Below are 23,880 nucleotides of genomic sequence, written 5' to 3' on the forward strand. Positions count from 1 at the left end.
GGGAGGAAGGTTTCATAAGAAATTTTAAAAAGCTAAATTAAATACCTTTTTAACATCTACGTGGTGGCTTTAAATCAAAAGGGGCATTTTAAAATAGAAGACAAGCCTAGACTTCTAATATACTGGGCTGGACAGAGAGAGTGACCAGCTCTGAGTTGGGAAATAGGTATTGGGGGTAGAGCATGAGGAGGGCAGGGTTTAGGAAGGGGGGAAGAAGGAAGGAAGAAAAGGAGGGAGGGAGGAAGCCAAAGGAAGGAAGGAAGGAAGAAGGCCAAAGAAAGGAGGACAAAAGGAAGAAAGAAAGAAGGCCAAAGAAAGGAGGGCCAAAAGGAGGAAGGAAGGAAGGACAAAGAAAGGGGGGCCAAAGGAAGGAAGGAAGAAGACCAAAGAAAGGAGGGCCAAAAGAAGGAAGGAAGAAGGCCAAAGAAAGGAGGGCCAAAAGAAGGGAGGAAGGAAGAAGGCCAAAGAAAGGAGGGCCAAAGGAAGGAAGGAAGGAAGAAGACCAAAGAAAGGAGGGCCGAAGGAAGGAAGAAGGCCAAAGAAAGGAGGAAGGAAGGAAGGAAGGAAGGAGGCCAAGGAAAGGAGGGCCGAAGGAAGAAAGAAAGAGGTGATTGGATTTATACCCTGCCCTTCACACTGATTCTCAGAGTGGCTTACAATCTCCTTCCCTTCCTCTCCCCACAACAAACACCCTATGAGGTCACCCAACTGGCTGCATGTTAAGGAGCGGGGAAGCAAACTTGGTCTTCCAGATTAGAATCCACTGCTCTCAATTAACCAAATTGGGTCTGAGTCTTCAATGGGTATAATGCCTTCGAGTCCACCTTCCCAAGTGGCCATTTTCTCCAGGTGAACTGATCTCTGTTGCCTGGAGGTCAATGGTAGTAGCAGATCTCGTCCTCACCTGGAGGCTGGCAACCCTAGAGACACTGGACAGCCGGTAGATCCCTGCTTCCCCTCCCCCAAGACTGTGCCGGCCCAGTAGCGACCTGCTTCCCCTCCCCAACTCTGCATGCCCAATCACCTTCCACCCGCACCTGGCCGGCAAGGACAAAGGTGAGATTCAAGGTCAGTGTCTCATCTGTCCCAACTGTCAACTACTATTGAGCCTGGACAGTAATTCAGCTAAATGGCCATTATCCCTGCACAGCGAATTACTGGCACGCGCCCAGCGCCCGCGTCCTGTGCACCCGTCCTCGAAGGCAAAACGGCTTCTCCCTCGGGGCCACTCACCGGTCTCCAAGCGGAACATCCACTCGTCGGAGCCGTGCTGGTTCTCCGCTGAGCACTTAACCCCGCTCTCGGCCAGCTCGGGTGTCACCTCCAACGACAGTCTGCTGGTCACTCGGTTGCCAGAGCTGTTCGTGGAAGGCTGGGAGAGGCAGAAATAAAGGGGAAACAAAGTTGACTCGGGAGATGGTGTCCATCCCTGCCTCAGATTCTGCGCTCTCTTTGTTATGCCTCTACCTATCTTGGAGGACACAGAAAAAGACCAGTGAGGATCTGTTTAGTTCAGCATCCTGTCTCACACAGCGGCCAGCCAGTCCCTCTGGGCAGAGAGGTCGAGACCCTCAGAAGAACATCAGAAGAGCCCTGCTGGATCAGACCAGTGGTCATCTAGTCCAGCATCCTGGCTCACACAGTTGCCAATTGGTCCCTCTGGAGGGCCAACAACAGGGCGGAGAGGCTGAGGTCTTCATAAGAACCTAAGAAGAGCCCTGCTGGATCAGACCAGTGAGGGTCCATCTAGTCCATCATCCTGTCTCACACAGTGGCCGATCAGTCCCTCTGGAGGGCCAACAACACGGCAAAGAGGCCAAGGCCTTCATAGGAACCTCAGAAGAGCCCTGCTGGATCAGACCAGTGACCCATCTAGAAAAGCATCCTGTCTCACACAGGGGCCAACCAGTCTCTCTGGAGGGCCAACAACAGGGCAGAGAGGCTGAGGCCTTCATATGAACATCGGGAGAGCCCTGTTGGATCAGACCAGTGGTCCATCTAGTCCAGCATCCTGCCTCACACAGTGGCCAACCAGTTCCTCTGGAGGGCCAACAACAGGGTAGAAAGGCCGAGGCCTTCATAAGAACATCAGAAGAGCCCTGTTGGATCAGACCAGTGGTCCATCTAGTCTAGCATCCTGTCTCACACAGTGGCCAACCAGTTCCTCTGAGGGTCCAGCAACAGGGCAGAGAGGCTGAGGCCTTCATTAGAACATAAGTACATCAGACCAGAGGTCCATCCAGTCCAGCCTCCTGTCTCACACAGCAGCCAACCAGTTTCTCCTGAGGACCAGCAACAGGGCAGAGAGGCCGAGGCCTTCATAAGAAAATCAGAAGAGCCCTGCTGGATCTGCCTAGTGGTCCATCTAGTCCAGCATCCTGTCTCACACAGTGAGACCTTCCCCTGATGCTGACCCCTGGCTCTGGGATTCCCTTGACAGCCCCACAGGGACACCACAAACTGTAACTTGACGGCACTTCCCATCACCGCCAGACTTCTCAAACAATGTTCTCTGCATTAGGCTGTGTAGCTGCGGAGTTAGTGGTGTTGGGGCAACCGACTCTTTTTTAAAAACCTGTAGTGCAGCTCGGCCCTCTGGCTAAGCTTCCGCTGCATTTCCGACGGCAAAAACCACAGCCCTAGGTGGCACGAAGGGGTGTGGAAAGGAAGGCCTTTCAGAGAACTGTCTCCCCCCGCAGACCTTCCCAACTAGCCTTGACAAGTCTCCCTGTACTGACCTCTCCAGGTACGCTCCAGGTGATCCGGGGTTCTGGGTGGCCGAAAGCGGAGCAAGCCAACGTCACCTTCTGGTCGAAGTTGTAGAAATGGGTCGGCGACTGAGGACGCTCCACTTCTGGTTTTCCTGTTTGGGGAACAAATCGGGAGCTTGCAGCTAGGCACCACGGGGGTTCTGCACTGAGAAAGGACACTGAGGGCTGCAGTTCGGAGCGGAAGGTCCCACATTCAATCCCCTGGAGACCAAACCCTAAGAGGACTTGGGAATGTTCAGTCTGGAGAAAAGAAGGTTGAGGGGGGAGGGGCTGGACCAGGGGTAGTGAAACGGCAGCTCAGGAGTCACATGTGGCTCTTTCACACGTACGGTGTGGCTCTCAAAGCTCCCACCACCCCCGTTGGCCAGCCTGAAGAAGGCATTTGTCTCTTTAAATCAGGGGTCTCCAATCCCCAGGCCAGGGACCGGTACCGAGACGTGGCTTGTTTGAAACGGGCCACGCAGCCTCGCTGTTCCCCCCACAGCCTCACCGCTCCCCCCCATGGTGCCTCCTCTTCCCCCCGTTTTCACAATTTTAAGGCCGGGGAAGGGAAGGAGGCGAGGACAGCGTCTCTCACTGCCACCGTGGGGGTTTTCCCACCCATCAGCTGATCGAGGAGGGGCCCCTTCCCCGGCCTTGAAATGGTGGGGGGGGGAGGAGATGGTGTGGGGGGGGGAGGAGATGGTGAGGTTGCGCGGGGGGTGGCGGTGAAGGAGAGAGGAGGAAACGGGAGGAGGAGACAGCGAGGCTGTGCGGGGGGCGGCGAGGCTGCGGGGGGGGGATGAAGGAGAGAGGGGGAAATGCCATGGGGGGCGGGGGGAGGCCAAATTGGGTGCCCTCACCCTGCCGGCCCTGGGGCCGTGGTTGGCAGGCTGGCCCTTGGGCCGGTCCCTGGGACCAAATAGGTTGGGGGACCACTGCTTTAAATCACTTCTCCGAGCCAAGCCAGCAGACAACTTGGCGTATGCATTTAAAGTTGCTTTCTTTCCACCTCTCTCCTTCCAATCTTATCTTTCTTCCTTCCTTCCTCCCTCCTGGCTCTCATCTGATGTTCACGTCTTGAGGCTTTCAAACATCCGACGTTCATTCTATGTGGATCTTGCATTAAGCAAGTTTGGCCACCCCTGGGCTGGACAAACATCTGTCAGGGATGCTCTAGGTTGATCCTGCATTGAGCGGGAGTTGGACTAGATGGCCTCAGTGGACCCCTTCCAGCTCTATGATTCTGTATTTCAACAGCCTCTAGAGGCGGTGAGCTCTTCCTCACTGGCAGCCTTCAAGCAGCAGCTCATGTGCTTTAACCTGATCCCGCACTGAGCAGGGGGTTGGACTAGATAGCCTCTGTGAACGCCTCCAACTCTATGAAAGTAAACACATGAAACTGCCTTCTACTGAATCGGACCCTTTGTCCATCATGGTCAGTCTTGTCTATTCAGACTGATAAGTGGCTCTCCAGGGTCTCAGGCTGAGGGGTTTGGACAAGATGGCCTGTATGGCCCCTTCCAACTCTATGATTCTATGAGAAGCCATGTTGGATCAGACCAGTGGTCCATCCCATCCAACACTCTGTGTCATGCAGTGGCCAAAATCTTGGTGCTGTCAGGAGGTCCACTAGCAGGGCCAGAACGCCAGAAGCCCTCCCAAGCACCAAGAATACAGAGCATCACTGCCCCAGACAGAGAGTTCCATCTATACCCCGTGACTAATAGCCACTGGTGGACTTCTGCTCCAGATGTTTCTCCAATCTCTTCTTAAAGCGGTCTGTGCTCGTAGCTGCCACCACTTCCTGCAGCGCTGAATTCCACCTGTCAGTTACTCAGATGTTCCAAAACAAAGCGCTGGTCCTGGAAGGCCTGCCACACTGGTTCCTTGAACCTTGACTGGCCTCGACAGGAATGGTGTCAGTCGATAGAGAAACAAAAGTGTACGGGGCCAATTACTGGGACGTAGAAGAGTCCCTTCCCCTCCCCAATCCATATCTTCAACAATGACCTGAGGGTCCCCTCCTCTCCCCAATCCATACCTTCTACAATGACCCGGACTGACTGGTCTCTGTGTAGTCCTGGGATGCTGGGCACGGAGGCCTCACAGGTGTATGTGCCAGCCATGCGGTAGGTTAGAGAATTCAGGGTCAATGTCCTGCTGTTTTCCACCTGCTCTTTTCCCTGCAGGAGAAACAGAAGGGGGCTGGGGGTCAGTGCTCCCTCTAGCCTAAGTGAGTGTGAGCTAGCTCACGGGGGGGGGGTTCTTTCAGCTCACACCTTTTTGTCTTAGCTCAGGTAAGATGGCCCCAGAGCACACTGATTGATGCAGGAGCTCGCCACTTTAATGCCAGGAGCTCGCCAAGAAACATGTTTTGCTCACAAGATCCCACAGCTTAGAGAGAGGCTGTGATCTTTGGCGGGCTTTCTCAAAACTGCTGTGACCCTGAGCTCAGCTGCATTAAAAGATGGCTCTGTCAATTTATACCCCACCCTTCTCTCTGAATCAGAGACTCAGAGCGGCTTACAATCTCCTTTATCTCCCTCCCCCACAACAGACACCCTGTGAGGTGGGTGGGGCTGAGAGAGCTCTCACAGCAGCTGCCCTTTCAAGGACAAACTCTGTGAGAGCTATGGCTGACCCAAGGCCATTCCGGCAGGTGCAAGTGGAGGAGTGGGAAATTGAACCCGGTTCTCCCAGATAAGAGACTGCCCTTTCAAGGACAACCTCTGCCAGAGCTACGGCTGACCCAAGGCCATTCCAGCAGCTGCAAGTGGAGGAGTGGGGAATCAAACCCGGTTCTCCCAGATAAGAGTCTGTGCACTTAACCAGGACACCAAACGGGCTCTCATCCCTGTCAATTTCATTCAGAAAGACTGAAGCACCAGTTCAGCTCTCCTGCACTGCCTCTGGGCAGGAACCGTCTTTGAACATACGTCAAGCTGCATTATACTGAATCAGACAATAAGTCTGCCACAATCAGCACTGTCTACTCAGACTTGCAGTGGCTCTCCAGGGTCTCAGGCTGAGGTCTTTCCCATCACCTCCTGCTTGGCCCTTTCAGGAGATGTCGGGGATTGAACCTGGGACCTTCTGCATGCCAAGCAGAGGCTCTGCCACTGAGCTACAGCCCCACTTCCTGGCTCTGCAGGGTCTCAGGCTGAGGTCTTTCCCATCCACTCCTGCCTAGTCCTTTCAAGAGAGGCCGGGGATTGAACCTGGGACCTTCTGCATGCCAAGCAGAAATTCTGCCATGGAGCCATGACCCTGTCACTTTCCATGAAGTGAGAACTTTCACAAACTAATTAGGTGTTTGTTTTTTTTATTCTTCCCAAGGTCTGGAATTTCCTTCCTCTAGAACTGGGGACAGTAACCTCCCTAAAAGTGTTCTGAAGCAAGCTGAAGCCATCTTGAAGAAGAAGAAGATATTGGATTTATATCCCGCCCTCCACTCCGAAGAGTCTCAGAGCGGCTCACAATCTCCTTTACCTTCCTCCCCCGCAACAGACACCCTGTGAGGTGGGTGGGGCTGGAGAGAGCTCTCACAGCAGCTGCCCTTTCAAGGACAACTCTGCCAGAGCTATGGCTGACCCAAGGCCATTCCAGCAGGTGCAAGTGGAGGAGTGGGGAATCAAACCCGGTTCTCCCAGATAAGAGTCTGCCCTTTCAAGGACAACCTCTGCCAGAGCTATGGCTGACCCAAGGCCATTCCAGCAGCTGCAAGTGGAGGAGTGGGGAATCAAACCTGGTTCTCCCAGATAAGAGTCTGCACACTTAACCACTACACAAAACTGGCATCTTGAGAAAGAGGGGGCAGTCTCTCTTTGACTCTGAATTCTTCTGGGGCTTTTACAACAATTGCAGTTGCTTCTTGTTACAGTTTTGTCGTTTTACATTTAGAGTTTGGATTTTTTTTTTTTTTAGAAAAATCAGTTGTCCAAGAAGCGGATTCTAAGTTTGTTAAGGAAACAAAAGAGCAAACCTTTTGCGGAATTGTTCCCTTAGAGAGGGGTTGCTATCGCGAGTTTTGGGTTTTGTTATCTAGGAATGTGGAGCTCAGTACAGTTTTCGGTTTGCGGAGTTGCAAATTTAAGATACAGTGTACAGGGATACGGACAGAAAGAGGGAAGCTGCGTCATGACAATAGAGAGCAAAGGACACAGATCACGATGTTCCAAGGACACTTCTCTGGCTTTGTAACAGAATGAGGGAATTTGGGGAACCTCAGAGTGCTCCAAAAAACTCTGATACACAGAGGAACACTTCTGTACAAGCAATCCAAACTATTATCTAATCTTGTTTCCAAGAAGACTGACTTTTAAAGCAATCAGTGGTAAGAATTCACTGCCCTCAGAAGAGCCTCCTTCTCCTCCTGTTATATCTCTGTATGAGTTACTGATCTGAACATGCTTCCTGGTTGGAAAGGAGCACTGACCAGCGTTCCCTCTAAACGGTTTGTGTGAGCCAGCTTAGTTTTTTTTTAGCCTCCGGCTCACACATTTTTGTCTTCACTCCGGGAAAATGGTTCCAGAACAAACTGATTTATGCAATAGCTCACAAATTGAATGCTCTCACAACCTGAGTTCGATCCCGGCGGAAGTTGGGTTCAGGTAGCTGGTTCAAGGTTGACTCAGCCTTCCATCTTTCCGAGGTCGGTGAAATTAGCACCCAGCTTGCAGGGGAGAAAGTGCAGAGGACTGGGGAAGGCAATGGCAAACCACCCCGTAAAAAGTCTGTTGTGAAAACGTGAAAGCAACGTTACCCCAGAGTTGAAAACCACTGGTGCTTGCACAGGATACTACCTTTACCTTTAACACACAAAGTAGAATTTTTGCTCACAAGACTCCACAGCTTAGAGGGAACACTGGCACTGACTCATGCAACTACTAGGGCTGAGGGAGTTCTGAGACAACGGTGACTGACCCAAGTTCACCCAGCTGGTTGCATGTGGAGGAGGAGAGGGGAATCAAATCCACTTCTCCAGATTAGAGGCCACCGCTCTTAACCGCTACACCACGCTGGCTCTCCGGGGCAAGGGGCGTAAAGGGTGCCGTCTTACTGGGAAGTAAGTCACTTCAAACTCAATAGAACATTCCTCTAAGCCAGAGATCTCCAAAATGGTGCCCGGGAGCACCCTGGAACCAACTGACAGCGTTCCTGGTGCCCACCGTGTGCTTTTAGAAAGCAGGTGAAGCCAGATGGCAATTTTGCCCAGAGAGGCCTCTGACTGGCCCTAGATTTGATGGGCTGAGCAGGTTTTCTAAAAAATGTGACTGAAGCTAGGCTGCATGTAAGCAAGAAAATATTTTGGTGTAGTGGTTAAGTGTGTAGACACTTATCTGGGAGTTTGGTGTAGTGGTTAAGTGCGCGGACTCTTATCTGGGAGAACCGGGTTTGATTCCCCACTCCTCCACGTGCAGCTGCTGGAACGGCCTTGGGTCAGCCACAGCTCTCTCGCAAGAGTTGTCCTTGAAAGGGCAGCTTCTGTGAGAGCTCTCTCAGCCCCACCCACCTCACAGGGTGTCTGTTGTGGGGGGAGAAGATATAGGAGATTGTAAGTCACTCTGAGACTCTGATTCAGAGAGAAGGGCGGGGTATAAAGCTGTGGTCTTCTTCTACTACTACTCATAAATAGGAAAGGAAAGGTCCCCTGTGCAAGCACCAGTCGTTTCCGACTCTGGGGTGACGTTGCTTTCACAACATTTTCACGGCAGACTTTTTACGGGGTGGTTTGCCTTTGCCTTCCCCATTCATCTACACTTTCCCCCCAGCAAGCTGGGTACTCATTTGACCAACCTCGGAAGGATGGAAGGCTGAGTCAACCTTGGGCCAGCTACCTGAACCAGCTTTTGCTGGGATCGAACTCAGGTCGTGAGCAGAGAGTTCAGATCACAGTACTGCAGTACTGCTGCTTTACCACTCTGCGCCACGGGGACTTTAAAAAGACAGCCTGTCGAACACAGCTTCTGCCCGAAACATTGAAGAGTTGCGATCAGAGCCACCTCACTCCCTGACATTCTATGGTTGGCTCCGCCTCCTGCGGGTGCCATTTTGTGGCTCCGCCCACCACCCTGTGTCAGGATCCCAACGGTACCTGAAGGCCGAGAGAGGTTGGGGACCCCTGGTCTAAGCACTGGCTGCTGCTGAGAACGAGAGAGAACATAAATTTCCTTTCTGCAAAGCCAGATGCGTTCAAAACCGAGCAGTCACATCTTCCACACTAGCGGACTCCCGGCTCACCTTCCTCCATGAAATCGTGGGCGTCTGGGAACCACTACCACTGCAGTCCAGTTCGATGTTTCCCCCGAGGGGGACTTTCACCGTCTTGTTAGGCTTTAGAACCAGCATATCTAGATCTGGAGGGTGGAGAAGAAAGGGAAGAGAAAGAAGAGAGACTGACTGGCAAGACTAGGGCTGAGCCCCTAGCTTTCTCACTTCGGGGAAGGCCGCGTCAGCTCTTCCTCCCAGAAGTCCCTGGGGCACTCACAGTTGACATGGATGGTCACCTCCTTCTCCAGCTCCACCTCGGGGGGGCTGTCGAAATCGAGGACTTGGCACCGGTACGTCCCGCTGTCCTCCTTGGTCACTTGCTGGAGGACCAGGAGTCCATTCGGGTTGGACCCCAAATCTTCAAAATGGTCGTGAGCCTGGATTGACCGCGGCAGGCGGGGGGGTGGGGAGAAGGCAGCAGAGATGGCGTGTCAGAAAAGGCCGGCCCAAAAACGTCAGCTGGAATTCCACCCTCAGAAACAAACGCAGGCCCTAGACCAGGGGTGTCAATCTCATTTGTTGTGAGGGCCGGATCTGACACAAATGAGACCTTGTGGGGCCGGGCCGGGTGTGTCATGAAATGTAATACCAGGTGGCAGAGATATAAACTTTATAAAAGACACAAATACAATTAAATGTTTTTTTAAAAAAAACCTTAAAATAAAACATGCTTAAAACAGAAGCACTCGTTGGTCTTAAAGGTGCTTTCTTTGTATCTCTCCCATGCAATCCAGGGAACTGGACAAAGGAAGCTCCGGCTCTTTCCTTCCTTCCCCAGGGGACCAGGAGGGGGAGGAGCCTCAGCCAACAGAAGGAAGAGAGGCTTGGCTCAGTAGTTGTGTTTTGTGATTGAGAGAGCCTGCCAAAGCAAGCTCTCCCTCTCCGCCTTCCTCCCCAAGGGAGGAGCCTCAGCCAACAGAGAAAATACAGGTTTTGATCTGTGGCTCCTGTGCAATTGAGCAAGCCTGGCAAAGCAAGCTGTGATGCAGAAGGAAGCAAGAGAGAGGGAGAAGGAAGCAGATGACAGCCAGTTGCTCGGGGGCCTGATAAGAGCCCTCCGGGGGTCTGATTTGGCCCCCAGGCCGCATGTTTGACACCCTTGCCCTAGACTGAAACTCAGCATGCAAAGAAGGACACTGCGATCCACAGCAGCAGCTCTGGTGTAATGTGTGTATATTAGCACATGTACCGGGATCTGCATTGTACTGGTACAATGAAGAAAGGTTCAAAAAGAAATACAACCAGTATCATAGCTCCAAATAACAAAATACAACTATCCAAACTGCGAAAGTTATTATCAGTATTCATCTCAATATACTCTTTGTCCAAACTTGCCACACCCTTGCTCCTGGCTCCACCCCCAAAGTCTCCTGGCTCCACCCCTAAAGTCCCCAGATGCTTTTTGAATTGGACCTGGCAACCCTACACAGAAGGACCGGATCGGGTCAAAAGCAATGAGCGTTACCTTCATTTTGGTGAAGACATACTCGGGCGGGGGGTTTCCGTCCCCTTCGCAAAGCAGCCGCACGTCGTCCCCTTCCTTGATCATCTTGGGAGAGTCCAAAGTAAACTGCACGTTCTCTGTGTAGTCTGCAAGTGGGAGGGGGAGGAGAATGAAAGGAGGATCAATATCTTGCCCGCATGCAGGGGTGGAATTCTAGCAGGAGCTCCTTTGCCTCTTAGGCCACACACCCCTGACGTAGCCAATCCTCCAAGAGCTTACAAAAAAAGAGTCTTTCATACTCTTGGAGGATTGGCTACGTCAGGGGCGTGTGGCCTAAGATGCAAAGGCGCTCCTGCTAGAATTCCACCCCTGCCTGCCTGCATGGATGCTTTTCCGCACAGGGGGTGGCGTGCAGGGGGGGCGGGAAGGACACTCACAGTGCAGCGTAAGCTGGTAACTGTCCGATTTAAGACTCTGCTCTTCACCGCGGGGCATCAAGTAGGTGACTTGGCAGTGGAAGAGGGAGTCTTTGTCGGTCTTGTTCGGGCGGAGGTAGAGGGTGCTGGAGACGGAGTGGAGCCCCGAAGCTTCCTTCACCGTCCGGAACACCACATACAAGTCTGGGGAGAAGGAAAGAAGTGCTGGTGATCGGAAGAGGGGTGCAGGCAGTGTTCCCTCTGAGCTGAGTTAGCGTGAGCTAGCTCACCGTTTTTTAGCCGCCAGCTCACACGTTTGTGTCTTCGCTCAGGAGGGATGACCCCAGAGCACACTAATCGATGCAGCAGCTCACAACTTTAATGCCAGTCGCTCACAAAGTGGAATTTTTGCTCCCAAGACCCCACAGCTTAGAGGGAACATTGGGTGCAAGGTAGAAAGAAGAAGAGTTGATTTTTATGCCCTGCTTTTCGCTACCCAAAGGATTCTTGAAGCGGCTCACAATCGCCCAGGGTCGAACGTGCCACACAGGCCCTCCCCATGCGACTTGGTGATGATATCAGCGCAAGCCAGGCCCCAGAAGTTAGCCTTTCCTAGGGTGCCAGACAGTCTATGGCCAGCCTTGCAATCACCTTTCCCTTCCTCTCCCCACAGCAGACTCCTTTTTGAGATAGGCTGAGAACTCTGACAGAACTGGGATTGGTCAAGGTCACCCAGTCGGCTGCATGTGGAGCAGGAGTGGGGGAATCAAACTATTCCACACCGGCAAGGAGTTGTGAGCAGCCCTGAGTCAGCAAGGGGAGGATAAATCATGATCAGAAGAAGACCTGTCTCTGAGACTCACACAGGCAGACACTCCCTTGTAAAGAAGGCCCCGGAGAAGCAGAGCCTCCTTCCAGGAGGGAAGAAGAAGAGTTGGTTTTTACACCCTGCTTTCTCCACCTGAAGGCATCTCAAAGGGGCTTGCAATCTCCTTTCCCCACAACAGGTACCCTGTGAGGCAGGCGTGGCTGAGAGTGCTCTGAGAGAGCTGTGACTGATCCGAGGTCCCCCAGCCGGCTGCACATGGTGGAGGGGCAGAGAATCAAACCCGATTCTCCAGATTAGCCACTCTTAACCACGACACCAAACTGGCTGGGACCCTTCACCAGTGCAGCTACAAGCCCCTGAGTGAGGAGGACCCTCAAGACAGGAGACATCAGTAAGAGTTTGCCAGATCCCCTTTCCAGATCCAGCACAGTCTCCTCCATGACCTCGGGGAAGGATAAGGCAAGGAGGCAGGGTGGAGGCCCTGAGAAGACGCAGGAGGGTGGTGCCTGGCAGCCTGCAAACGCTCTTCCCCTGTAGAAGCCGGGGATCTCAGGAATGAGTCTTTACGGCAGAGCTCCACGACATGGTGCCCATGGGCGCTGTGGAGCCCGCCAACACCTCTTCTGGAACCTGCTGAGTATTTATAGGAAGTGGGTGGAGCCAAGTGGGGCTTTTGCTCAGCAAAACTGCTGACTATGAGATATTGGATTGGCTGCGTAGATTTTTTTAAAATGTCGCTTTGGCAACAGCCATTACCCCAGCACAAGGATCTACACTGTGATATGAAAGTTCAGCTGCAGCAGCCATTTTGTGGATGGCTCCATCTTCTACGGCAGCCATTTTGTGGATGGCTCCACCTTCTACGGCAGCCATTTTGTGGATGGCTCCACCTTCTACGGCAACCATTTTGTGGATGGCTCCACCTTCTGCGGCAGCCATTTTGTGGATGGCTCCACCTTCTACAGCAGCTATTTTGTGGATGGCTCCACCTTCTACAGCTAGGGTTGCAAAGTCCAATTCAATAAATAGCTGGGGACTTTGGGGGCGGAGCCAGGAGACTTTGGGGGTGGGGCCAGGAGCAAGGGTGTGACAAGCATAATTGAACTCCAAGGGAGTTCTGGCCATCACATTTAAAGGGACAGCACACCTTTTTAAATGCCTTCCTTCCACAGGAAATAATGAAGGATAGAGGCACCTTCTTTTGGGGCTCATAGAATTGGACCCCCTGGTCCAAACATTTTGAAACTTGGGGGCTATTTTGGGGGGAGGCACTAGATGCTATATTGAGAATTTGGTGCCTCTACCTCAGAAAACAGCCCCCCCCCGAGCCCCCAATACCGCCATCATCAATCCCCCATTATACCCTATGAGAATCGATCTCCACATAGGGAATAATGAAGTGCCCAGCAGACGTTCCCCCCCCCTGCCCCCGTTTCTGGCGACTCTGAAGGGGGATTAGCCTCTCTACTCACGAGTTGCTGCCAGCTTCTTCCAAGTAACACAGACACACCATCCCAAGAGGAAGCCTTTCAATCGGAGACTGAAGCCTCCGGAGGTGGAAAGTCACATGGTGGCTGTGGGGGTGGGGCTTCCCCTGACAGGCAGCTGACTGGGGACAGGAAGGAGCCTGGGAAAGCGGGAAAACCCCCGCTGGGACCTGGGGATTGGCAAGCCTATCTACAGCAGCCATTTTGTGGCTCTGCCCACCGCGCTGCGTCGGAATCCCAAATGTGCTCACAGGCTCAAAAAGGTTGTTTTAAACCATCTTGGCCCTGCTGCTCCTCAGGAGGCGGAAGGATGACTCAGCTCAGAGCACAGATCCTAACGACTGGACCGGAGTGGCCTTACTACAGCTCGGGAGCCACATGTGGCTCTTTCACACATATTGCATGGCTCTTGAATCCTTCCCCCACCCCGTCAGAAGGCATTTGTTTCTTTAAATCAGTTATGCAAGCCAAGACAGCCAGCAGCTCGGAGAATGCATTTAAAGTTGCTTCCTTTCCACCTCTTCCCTTCCATCAATTTTCCTTTTCCCCCCTTTTTTCCCTTCCTTCCTGTCCTGTGGCTCTCAAACATCTGACATTTATTCTATGCGGCTCTTACGTTGAGCAAGTTTGGCCACCCCTGGGCTGGACCCTGCCGTACCTGGAAGGGAAACTGGATGCTTACGCTGGCTGTGAGACCCAGGTCAGTGGGGGGATCAATGTGTCTCTCTGTCAGTGGGCAGTCCTGCCTCCAAACTGGGATGGAGATGCTGAGGATTGAACCTGGAAACTTCTGCATGCCAAGCAGAGGCTCTACCACTGAGCCACAGCCCCACTTCATGGCTCCCCAGGGCTGAGGTCTTTCCCATCACCTCCTGCCTGGTCCTTTTAACTGGAGATGTTAGGGATTGAACCTGGGACCTTCTGCATGCCAGGCAGTTGCTCTACCACTGAGCTATAGCCCCATTTCATGGCTCTCCAGGGTCCCAGGCTGAGGTCTTTCCCATCCCCTCCTGCCTGGTCCTTTTAACTGGAGATGCTGGGGATTGAACCTGGGACCTTCTGCATGCCAAGCAGAGGCTCTTCCACTGAGCCACGGCCCCTCCCTTAACGGCTGCCTCACCGTTGTTGCGTTCCGTCGGGGCTTGCAGAGGGTGGCCGTCTTTGTACCAGCTGATCGTTGGCACCGGGTTGGCGTTCCGGCTGCCGCACGTTGCAATCTGGGGAAGAGAAGCACAAATTCATCACTAGGAGCTGCCTTCACTCTGCCTCCAATCCCCTGCTCGGCTTCACCTGCCTCCAGCTGCCTTCTCTTTCCCTCCCAGCTGCACAAAGGAACAGGAAGAGAGGCAACAGCTAAGGAACTTCCCCTTGCCCCCAGATTCAGACCTCGGCCAGAATTTATTCCTGCTTTTCATTATATCCTAACTATATCAGGAACAAAGCCCTTTAAAGCAGAAGCAAATCCCAATGCTGATTGCTCTGTCTCTTCCTCTCTCTAGACCAAGGGTGGCCAAACTGCAGCTCAGGAGCCACATGTGGCTCTTTCACACTTATCGTGTGGCCCTCAAAGCCCCCACTGCTCTGTCGGCCAGCTTCTGGAGAGCCAGTTTGGCGTAGTGGTTATGTGAACAGACTCTTATCTGGGAAAACAGGACTTGATTCCCCACTCCTCCACTTGCACCTGCTGGAATGGCCTTGGGTCAGCCATAGCTCCGGCAGAGGTTGTCCTTGAAAGGGCAGACTCTTATCTGGGAGAACTGGGTTTGATTCCCCACTCCTCCACTTGCACCTGCTGGAATGGCCTTGGGTCAGCCATAGCTCCGGCAGAGGTTGTCCTTGAAAGGGCAGACCCTTATCTGGGAGAGCCGGGTTTGATTCCCCACTCCTCTACTTGCAGCTGCTGGAATGGCCTTGGGTCAGCCATAGCTATTGCAGAGGTTGTCCTTGAAAGGGCAGCTGCTGGGAGAGCCCTTTCAGCCCCACCCACCTCACAGGGTGTCTGTTGTGGGGGGAGAAGATATAGGAGATTGTGAGCCGCTCTGATTCAGAGAGAGGGCAGGGTATAAATCTGCAGTCTTCTTCCACTTCTTCTCAGCCCCACCCACCTCACAGGGTGGGTGGGGCTGAGAAGAAGTGGAAGAAGACTGCAGACTGCTCACAATCTCCTATATCTTCTCCCCTCACAAAAGACACCTCACGGGGTGTCTTTTGTGAGGGGAGAAGATATAGGAGATTGTGAGCCGCTCTGAGTCAGAGAGAAGGGTGGGGTATAAATCTGCAGTCTTCTTCCACTTCTTCTCAGCCCCACCCACCTCACAGAGTGTCTGTTGCGGGGGCAGAAGATATAGGAGAATCTCACAGGAGTTGTCCTTGAAAAGGCAGCTGCTGTGAGAGCCCTTTCAGCCCCATCTACCTCACAGGGTGTCTGCTGTGGGGGGAGAAGATATAGGAGATTGTAACCACTTCTCAAAGCCAAGACAGCCAACAGCTTGGAGAATGCATTTAAAGTTGCCTTCTTTCCACCTCTCCCTCCATCTATTTGCCTTCCTCCCTCCCTCCCTGTCTTGTGGCTCTCAAACTTCAGACGTTCGTGTCTTGCGGCTCTCAGTTATCTGATGTTTATTCTATGTGGCTCTTATGTGAAGCAAGTTTGGCCACCTCTGACCTAGATATATCCATGGAGGGTTCTTACCTCAGAAGCATGTTCTCCGGTCACCGAGAGAGTCCTGGTGTTCCATCTCACCTCTGGGGCTTCAGGGGGATCTGTGGGGAGAGAAGAGTTGGATTTATTCCCTGCCCTTCACTTGGAGTATCAGAGAGGCTTACGATCGCCTTCCCTCCCTCTCCCCACAACAGACCACCCCGCAAGGTCAGTGGGGCTGAGAGAGCTCTGAGAGGACCTGTGGCTGACCCAAGGTCACCCAGCAGCTGCACGTGGAGGAGTGATGAATCAAACCCCATTTTCCAGATCAGAGTCCACCGCTTTAAACCGCTACACCAAACTGGCTGAAAGCTGGACTGTGGTCACTACAAACGAAAAAGCATTCATCAAAAGCAGGGGTGGAATTCCAGCAGGAGCTGCTTTGCATATCAGGCCACACCTCCTAATGTAGCCAATCCTCCAAGAGCTTACGAGGCTCTTTTTTGGAAGCTCTTGGAGGATTGGCTACCTCAGGCAGGTGTGGCCTAATACGCAAAGGAGGTCCTACCAGAATTCCACCCCTGATCAAAAGCATGCCCGTTCTGCCCTTTGGAGTCCCCAGGGCAGGCGTCTGAAGATTCAGCCAATAGGGTTTTAAGCTGTGTAGCAAGGGATTCTGGGATTTCTTGGAAGGGTGTACCTCAATGAGATGTTCGACTGTAGAGCCCAGGGCTGGATTAGCAATTAGGCCAAGTAGCCACTGGCCTATTGGCCCCCACGCTTTTAGGGGCCCCAGGCTGGCTTTCCCCCATTTCCCCCCCCGAGAGCCGGCATTCTTTGCCCGATTTGCCTGGTGAGGCTGCTGCTAGAGTCGTCACCGAGTTTGCCTTTCTCTGCCTCTCCCCCGCAGCTTTGTCAAAGGGGCTTTTGAGAAGGGGCCCGCAGGCTGCAGCAGGGGAAAACAGGCAGCCGGGCAGGCACTCCAACTCTGAGATAATTTGCAAGGGGGCCTCTCAAGATTTTGACCGCCTACAGGCCTCCACAGGCTTTAATCGGCATTGGTAGGGCCCAACCGTCACCAGGTTCGTTTCCCCATTTACTCGGGGCCTGCAGGGAGAATGTACAGTCTAGGAGACGCCATTTGCTCATGCGAGACAACTGTGATATATAAGAACTTAGGATCTGTTGGGCACAATGTTGTTTTTATGGTCCACATCAAACCCAGGGGATGTTTTACAGATATCAGTTTAAGCAGCTGAATGTTGGGGGTTTTTTTAAAAAAAAATAATGCCTCCGGCTTGTTTTTTTGGCTTGCTCTGAAAGTTATAACGCTTATGTTGCCGCTTTGATGGCTTTATTGTCTTGTTCTTACATCACATGCTGCCTCGAGCCAATCTCTGGAGAGGCAGAATATACGTTTTCTAAATACATGATAAATACAGTCAGGTTAAAAAGATAAATCTGGGTATGAAAAATGGTGTCCTTTCCCCCTCTCTCGGGTATTTTCAAATTAAGAAGAGTTGGCTTTTCTACCCTGCTTTTCTCTACCCTAGGGAGTCCCAAAGTGGCTTAATATCGCTTTCCCTTCCTCACCCCACAAACAGGAGCCTCGTGAGGCAGGTGGGGCTGAGAGAGTCCTGAGAGAATTGTGACTGGGCCAAGGTCACTCAGCTGGCTGCATGTGGAGGAGTGAAGAGTCAAACCCCGTTCTCCAGATAACAGTCCGCTCCTCTGAACCACACCACCACAGGTGGCTCTCTCACAACAGGCACCTGTGAAGCAGCTTGGACTGAGAGAGCTCTGAGCAGGGGTGGAATTCTAGCAGGAGCTCCTTTGCGTATTAGGCCACACCCCCTGATGTAGCCAATCCTCCAAGAGCATCCAGGGTTCTTATTCCAGGGACTCCTGTAAGCTCCAGGAGAATTGGCTGCATCAGGGAGGTGTGGCCTAATATGCAAAGGAGCTCCTGCGACAAAGTGAGCCCTGCTCAAGACAATTTAGCCAGAAACAGCTGAGTCCAACCAAGTTCTTCTCTCTTGTTTCATCTGAGATCAGCAGTGTGCTGAACTGTATACAATTCTGGTCACTGCATCTCAAAAAGATATTACAGCGCTGGAAAAAGTCCAGAAAAGGGCAACTAGAATGATTGGAACACTTTCCCTATGAAGAAAGGTTAAAGCGCTTGGGGCTCTGTAGCTTGGAGAAACGTCGACTGAGGGGTGACATGATAAGAGGTTGACAAGATTATGCACGGGATAGAGAAGGCAGAGAAAGAAGGACTTTTCTCCCTTTCTCACGAGAACTCGTGGACATTCAATGAAATCGCTGAGCAGTCTGGTTAGAATGGATAAAAGTACTTCTTCATCCAAAGGGTGATTAACACATGGAATTCACTGCCACAGGAAGTGGTGGCAGCTACAAGCATAGCCAGCTTCAAGAGAGGATTGGATAAGCATATGGTGCAGAGGTCCATCAATGGCTCTTAGCCACAGCTTAGCACTGGAACTCTCTGTCTGAGGCAGTGATGCTCTGTATTCTGGGTGCTTGGGGGGGGGCACAGTGGGAGGGCTTCCAGTGTCCTGGCCCCACTTGTGGACCTCCTGATGGCACCTGGGGGTTTTTTGGCCATTGTGTGACACGGAGGGTTGGACTGGATGGGCTACTGACCTAATCCAACATGGCTTCTCTTATGTTCTTAACCAGAGAGAAAGTGGCGCATGCAAGGGGATATGAGCATTAGGCGCTGGGGTGAGGTCGTCGGAGAGAGATGACGGATGCAGGCCTCCTGCTCCGTCAAGAACAAAGAGGCTTCTCCAGGTGTTTCGCTGCAGGCGGGGAACCGTTGGCTAAGCCAAAGAATGACGTGGCGCTGGGGGAATGCGTTACGGGGTTTCTGGGGAGAGAGACTGAGCATCACAAGGGATCGCCCAAAGGCCTCCAAACCAGCAAGGCAGCAAGATGTCAGGGCAGGGAAGAGGTGGGCCACACCCAGGGGTGGAATTCTAGCAGGAGCGCCTTTGCATATTAGGCCACACACCCCTGATGTAGCCAATCCTCCAGGAGCTTACAAAAAAGAGCCAAAAAAGGAGCTCCTGCTACAATTCCACCCCTGGACGCACCTAACACAGGGGGGAAGACTGTGATCGTTTTAGCACGTTCTTGCTGAGGGTGGACACGTTTTACTCAGTAGCTCTCTTTGCCCTGGTATTGCCAAAGAGGAGAAAGAAATTTAGAGTGCACAGTGATGCTGGGCGCAACGGAGACCATCGTAGCTAATGGGGGGCAGGCCAGTCCATATTGGATAATTTTATTATTAGCCACTTGAGAGCTGGCTTTTTTTTTTTTTTTTTACAAAAATATCTTATTTATTTAGCTTATAAGTAGAGCCTGACTGTTGCACACAGGGACAACGTGGACTAAAGAGGAACAAAAGAGAAAAATGTAATTATAGAGCATAAAACATCCACTGGACAGTGCCTTAGGGGCTGCCTGTCATGAAATTGCTTATGGCTTATGACAACCCAAGGAACTGATGTTTTCAAAGGGTGTTGCGCTAGATTCAAATGCAGTCACACCTTAGAGACCAATAGGGGTGCTAATCCCCAGATGGGGAGGCCAGGGGGATTCCCCGGTTTGGAGGCCCTCCCCCTACTTCAGGGTAATTAGAAAGTGGGGGGGAGGGAAATGTCTGCTGGGCACTCCATTATTCCCTATGGAGACCGATTCCCACAGGGTATAATGGAGAATTGATCTGTGGTTACCTGGGGCTCGGGAGGGGGGCTGTTTTTTGAGGCAGAGGCACCCAATTTTCAGCATAGCATCCAGGGCCTCTGCCCAAAAATACCCTCCAAGTTTCCAAAAGATTGGACAGGGGGTCCAATTCTATGAGCCTCCAAAGAAGGTGCCCCTCTCCTTCATTGTTTCCAAATGGAGGGAAGGCATTTAAAAGGTGTGCGTTCCCTTTAAATGTGGTGGCCAGAACTCCCTTTGGAGTTCAATATTCGTGTCACGACTTTGCTCCTGGCTCCACCCCCAATGTTTCCTGGCTCCACCCCAAAGTCCCCAGATATTTCTTGAATTGGATTTGGCAACCCTAGGCCCTGTCATGATCAGAGGCCTAGTGCGGCCTAGAGGGCAGGGAGAAGCCTGCCTAGGAGTAGATACAGGGGGCCTACATCTCCCAGGATTCCTTCTGTCCCTCTGAATGGGTAAAGAGGTTTTGGAGGGAAAACTAGCCCAAGAGGGGTGGGGCCTGGGAGGAAAGCATAAAAGGCCTGGCTAGAAGGAAGTTGTTGTCTCCGGAAAAGGCTGCAGGAAAGAAGGCAGCAGGAGGGATACCTTAACCAAAGGGTGAGTTTGGTAGGGAACGTTTAATTAGTTGCGTTAGGGCTTTTCTTTTTGTTTTGCACCACCTTTACAGTATATATATCTCACTGTCGCACGAAAAGTTTTTATTTTCCTGACTATTGTTTGAACACTGTTAAGTAACCTGTTGATTGTCTGAGTCCTCACGTCTCCTTGGTCATGGTTCAAATATTTTGCTAAAAAGGACAATACAGGGGTGGTTGGGGGCTCTGGGCTGTTCCTTATAGACCCTTACCAGAGTGGTGGCAGAACGGTTGCCAAGTCTGACTCTAGAAATATCTGGGGACTTTGGGGGTGGAGCCAGGAGACTTTGGAAGTGGAGCCAGACTCGAGGGTGTGACAAGCACAATTGAACTCCAAAGGGAGTTCTGGCCACCCCATTGAAAGGCACTGCATGCCTTTTAAATGCCTTCCCTCCATTGGAAATAATGAAGGATAGGGGCACCTTCTTTGGGGGCTCATAGAATTGGACCCCCTTGTCCAGTCTTTTTGCATCTTGGCGGGTGTTTTGAAGAGTGACACTGGATGCTATGCTGAAAATTTGGTGCCTCTACCTAAAAAAACATCCCCCTTCCCCCGAGCCACAGATACCCATGGATCAATTCTCCATTATACCCTACGGGAATCAGTCTCCATAGGGAATAATGGAATGCTCAGCAGACATGCGCTCCTTTGTCGGCGAGCTAAAATGGGTACGTCCAAATTAGAACGCGCTTGCATGGCAGTCTCTCTTAGTGTTGGCTTAAGAATGCCAAGGGATGAAGCATCCTAAGGACACAGCTATTAGCAACCGCGATGGGAAGCCAAGCAAATATTTAGCGTACATCTTATCCTGACACTTCCATTTGAAAGTCCCCCATGGTTCTGCTCGGGGAGATGCCAGCCCGACCATTACACAAGGCGAGGCAGCCAGGTTTTGAGATAACGTGCAGTTGTCAAATATTTTGTTTCTCGCCAGCATGCCTTTGGTGGCGGGATGGGAAGGGGAGATTTGCTCTAATTTCTCAAAGATTAACTGAGATAAGAGTCCCAAAATGATGAGGCAATACTTCCTTTAAGTCATAATAGCTTGAAAAAAGAATCAAGTTATATAGTTACCCTCATACCTTTCAGATATCACTTATGGGAGGTGTAGATGGGCTTTTTCAAGAGCGCGCTTCGATGCATTTCCTTCCACGGTTCTACACGGTAGATTTTCTCACCTGCCTATGCAGCCGCGCTGTTGTCCTTGTTCGAGTAATGCGGTTGAGTCTATTACACATATACTCTTAAAAGGTCAAGGGAGTCCCCTGTGCAAGCCCCAGTCGTTTCCAGCTCTGGGGTGACGTCACATCACAACGTTTTCACGGCAGACTTTTTACGGGGTGGTTGGGACCTTTCCTTTCCCCGGTCATCTACACTTCCCCCCAGCAAGCTGGGTACTCATTTCCTCGGAAGGATGGAAGGCTGTCAACCTTGAGCCAGCTACCTGAACCCAGTTTCGCTGGGATCGAACTCAGATCGTGAGCAGAGAGTTCAGACTGTAGTAACAGCTTTTCCATTCTGCACCACAGGGCTCTTACTCTAACACTGTGAATATTGTCAAGAAGATTTAAGCCATTACAATATTATATTGACTTCAACCCTGAAATTCTTCGGATATACCATTTAGAAGACAGTCAAAAATTTGTATCTTACGCAGTAGCAAAATGTTGTGTATTAGCACTCAGAAAGGTCCCAACCACTCCGTAAAAACTATCTGACTAAGGAAAATCCTGAAATAAGAATTTATTTTTATCTGTGATCCTACATCTAAGTATCAGTTTTTAAAACTGTCTTTTTGTCTGTTTTTAACCTTGCTGGTCCATAAAAAAACCTGATTTGATTTGAATGTTTTGCCCCAGCATTACAAGATTTTGGGTCCACCTGAAGATTTAGATCTCTTGGTTTTCAAAAGCTGGCAGCAGCTGGGTAAAAAATCACACAAATGAGAGCCAGTCTGGTGTAGTGTAAGTGTTCAGACTCTTATCTGGGAGAACCGGGTTTGTTTCCCCAGTTCCACTTGCAGCTGCTGGAATGGCCTTGGGTTAGCCATAGCTCTCACAGGAGTTGTCCTTGAAAGGGCAGCATCTGGGAGAGCTCTCTCAGCCCCGCCAACCTCACAGGGTGTCTGTTGTGGAGGGAGAAGATATAGGAGATTGTAAGCTGCTCTGAGTCTCTGATTTAGAGAGAAGGGAGGAGTATAAATCTGCAGTCGTCTTCTTCTTCAAATGGGCTCGAGTCACTGAGATGGATGGCAAATGCTGCCAGTGGGACATGTGACCCAAAGAGGACCGCACTGCAGGGACTGGTGTTTTCTGCAGCACCACTGATGTCCATGGTGCTTCACAGAGGAACGGAAGCCAAAGAGACAGCCCCTCACCTTGTGGAGCTCACAATTTAGACTTCAATAGGGGAGGGGAGAGGAAAGAAAGCATACTTTCATACATGCTAAATGATGCTGTTTCTATCCACTTCAGCGACCGTTTGCAAGTGGATTTTGCCATTTTGCACAGCACAATCCAGTTGCAAAGTGCATTGAAGGTGGATCAAAAGTGAGTTATTTAGTGTGCATGAAAGTGCCCAAAGATGGAGTTGAGGGTTGTAAACGCAGCCGTTTATACTCTGGTTTAATTTCAATTCAGAGTGAAAACTGCTGAGTGGTTTAGGAGGAATCTGAAGGGAGAGGGAGGCCACAAAGAGTGCCAGGCATCAGTGAGATAATTCTTTATGGCAGTTCCACAGAAAGGAAGGTCACAAGCATGGACGTGTTATGTGGTGACTGCAGAACAACAAAGAGGAACAAGTCCCGGAGCAGGGGTGGGGAACCTCTGTCCCGAGGGTCATATACAGCCCTCAAGGTCACTTGGTGTGGCCCTCGGGGATTGCTGGACTGAACCAAGCCATGTGGCAGCCTCCCTGCGGCCTGGCTGGCCAGCGAGGATTGTGGGCCCCAGCCGCACTGTGCAGCAGCCTCCCCGGGGCCAGGCAGGGATCACAGGGCCCAGATGTACTGTGCGGCAGCCTCCCTGGGGCCTGACTGGCTGGCCAGAATTGCTGCAGGGCCTGGGAAAGTTACTGTCAGAGTTCAGTTTGCACTTGATTATCCCAGATGGTATGGCCTAATATGCTAATGTGTGTGTGAGACCTAATATGCTAATATTAGGGGATGTGGTCTAATATGCTACTGAGTTCCTGCTGGGCTTTTTCTACAAAAAAGCCCTGGACCTAGGCATTTGCCTAGGGTGGGGGGCCGTGTGTTTGTGCATGTGCGTGCCAGATTAGGGTCTCCCTACATAACTTCAAATAGAAAAACAATTATTTGCATTAATGGCTTCTCTTATGTTCTTATGTGGAATTCACTGCCACAGGAAGTGGTGGCGGCCACAAGCATGGCCACCTTCAAGAGGGGTTTAGATAAAAATATGGAGCAGAGGTCCATCAGTGGCTATTAGCCACAGTGTGTGTGTGTGTGTGTGTGTATATATATAATTTTTTTTTTGCCACTGTGTGACACAGAGTGTTGGACTGGATGGGCCATTGGCCTGATCCAACATGGCTTCTCTTATGTTCTCTTATGTTCTTAATTTTGCTGGCCCGAATCATTTTCCCTCGACGGAGCACCATTTTTTAAGTTGATAATTTTTTTATGGCCCG

General features: G+C 51.5%; 1 protein-coding gene across 1 annotated transcript in view; it reads right to left on the bottom strand.

The window, feature by feature from the left end:
- BCAM (basal cell adhesion molecule (Lutheran blood group)) overlaps positions 1-23,880 on the bottom strand; it is an 85,338-nt gene that overhangs the window by 12,191 nt on the left and 49,267 nt on the right. Inside the window, exons 4-12 of the mRNA XM_060258361.1 lie at positions 15,892-15,962; positions 14,320-14,416; positions 10,905-11,087; positions 10,489-10,613; positions 9,241-9,400; positions 8,994-9,109; positions 4,795-4,936; positions 2,739-2,863; positions 1,234-1,372 (exon numbers count right to left, since the gene is read on the bottom strand). Coding sequence (XP_060114344.1) covers positions 1,234-1,372; positions 2,739-2,863; positions 4,795-4,936; positions 8,994-9,109; positions 9,241-9,400; positions 10,489-10,613; positions 10,905-11,087; positions 14,320-14,416; positions 15,892-15,962 — 1,158 coding nt within the window. The remainder of the gene's footprint in view (positions 1-1,233; positions 1,373-2,738; positions 2,864-4,794; positions 4,937-8,993; positions 9,110-9,240; positions 9,401-10,488; positions 10,614-10,904; positions 11,088-14,319; positions 14,417-15,891; positions 15,963-23,880) is intronic.

The sequence above is a fragment of the Heteronotia binoei genome, chromosome 17 (assembly GCF_032191835.1).
Source record: "Heteronotia binoei isolate CCM8104 ecotype False Entrance Well chromosome 17, APGP_CSIRO_Hbin_v1, whole genome shotgun sequence".
Taxonomy (NCBI): Eukaryota; Metazoa; Chordata; class Lepidosauria; order Squamata; family Gekkonidae; genus Heteronotia; species Heteronotia binoei.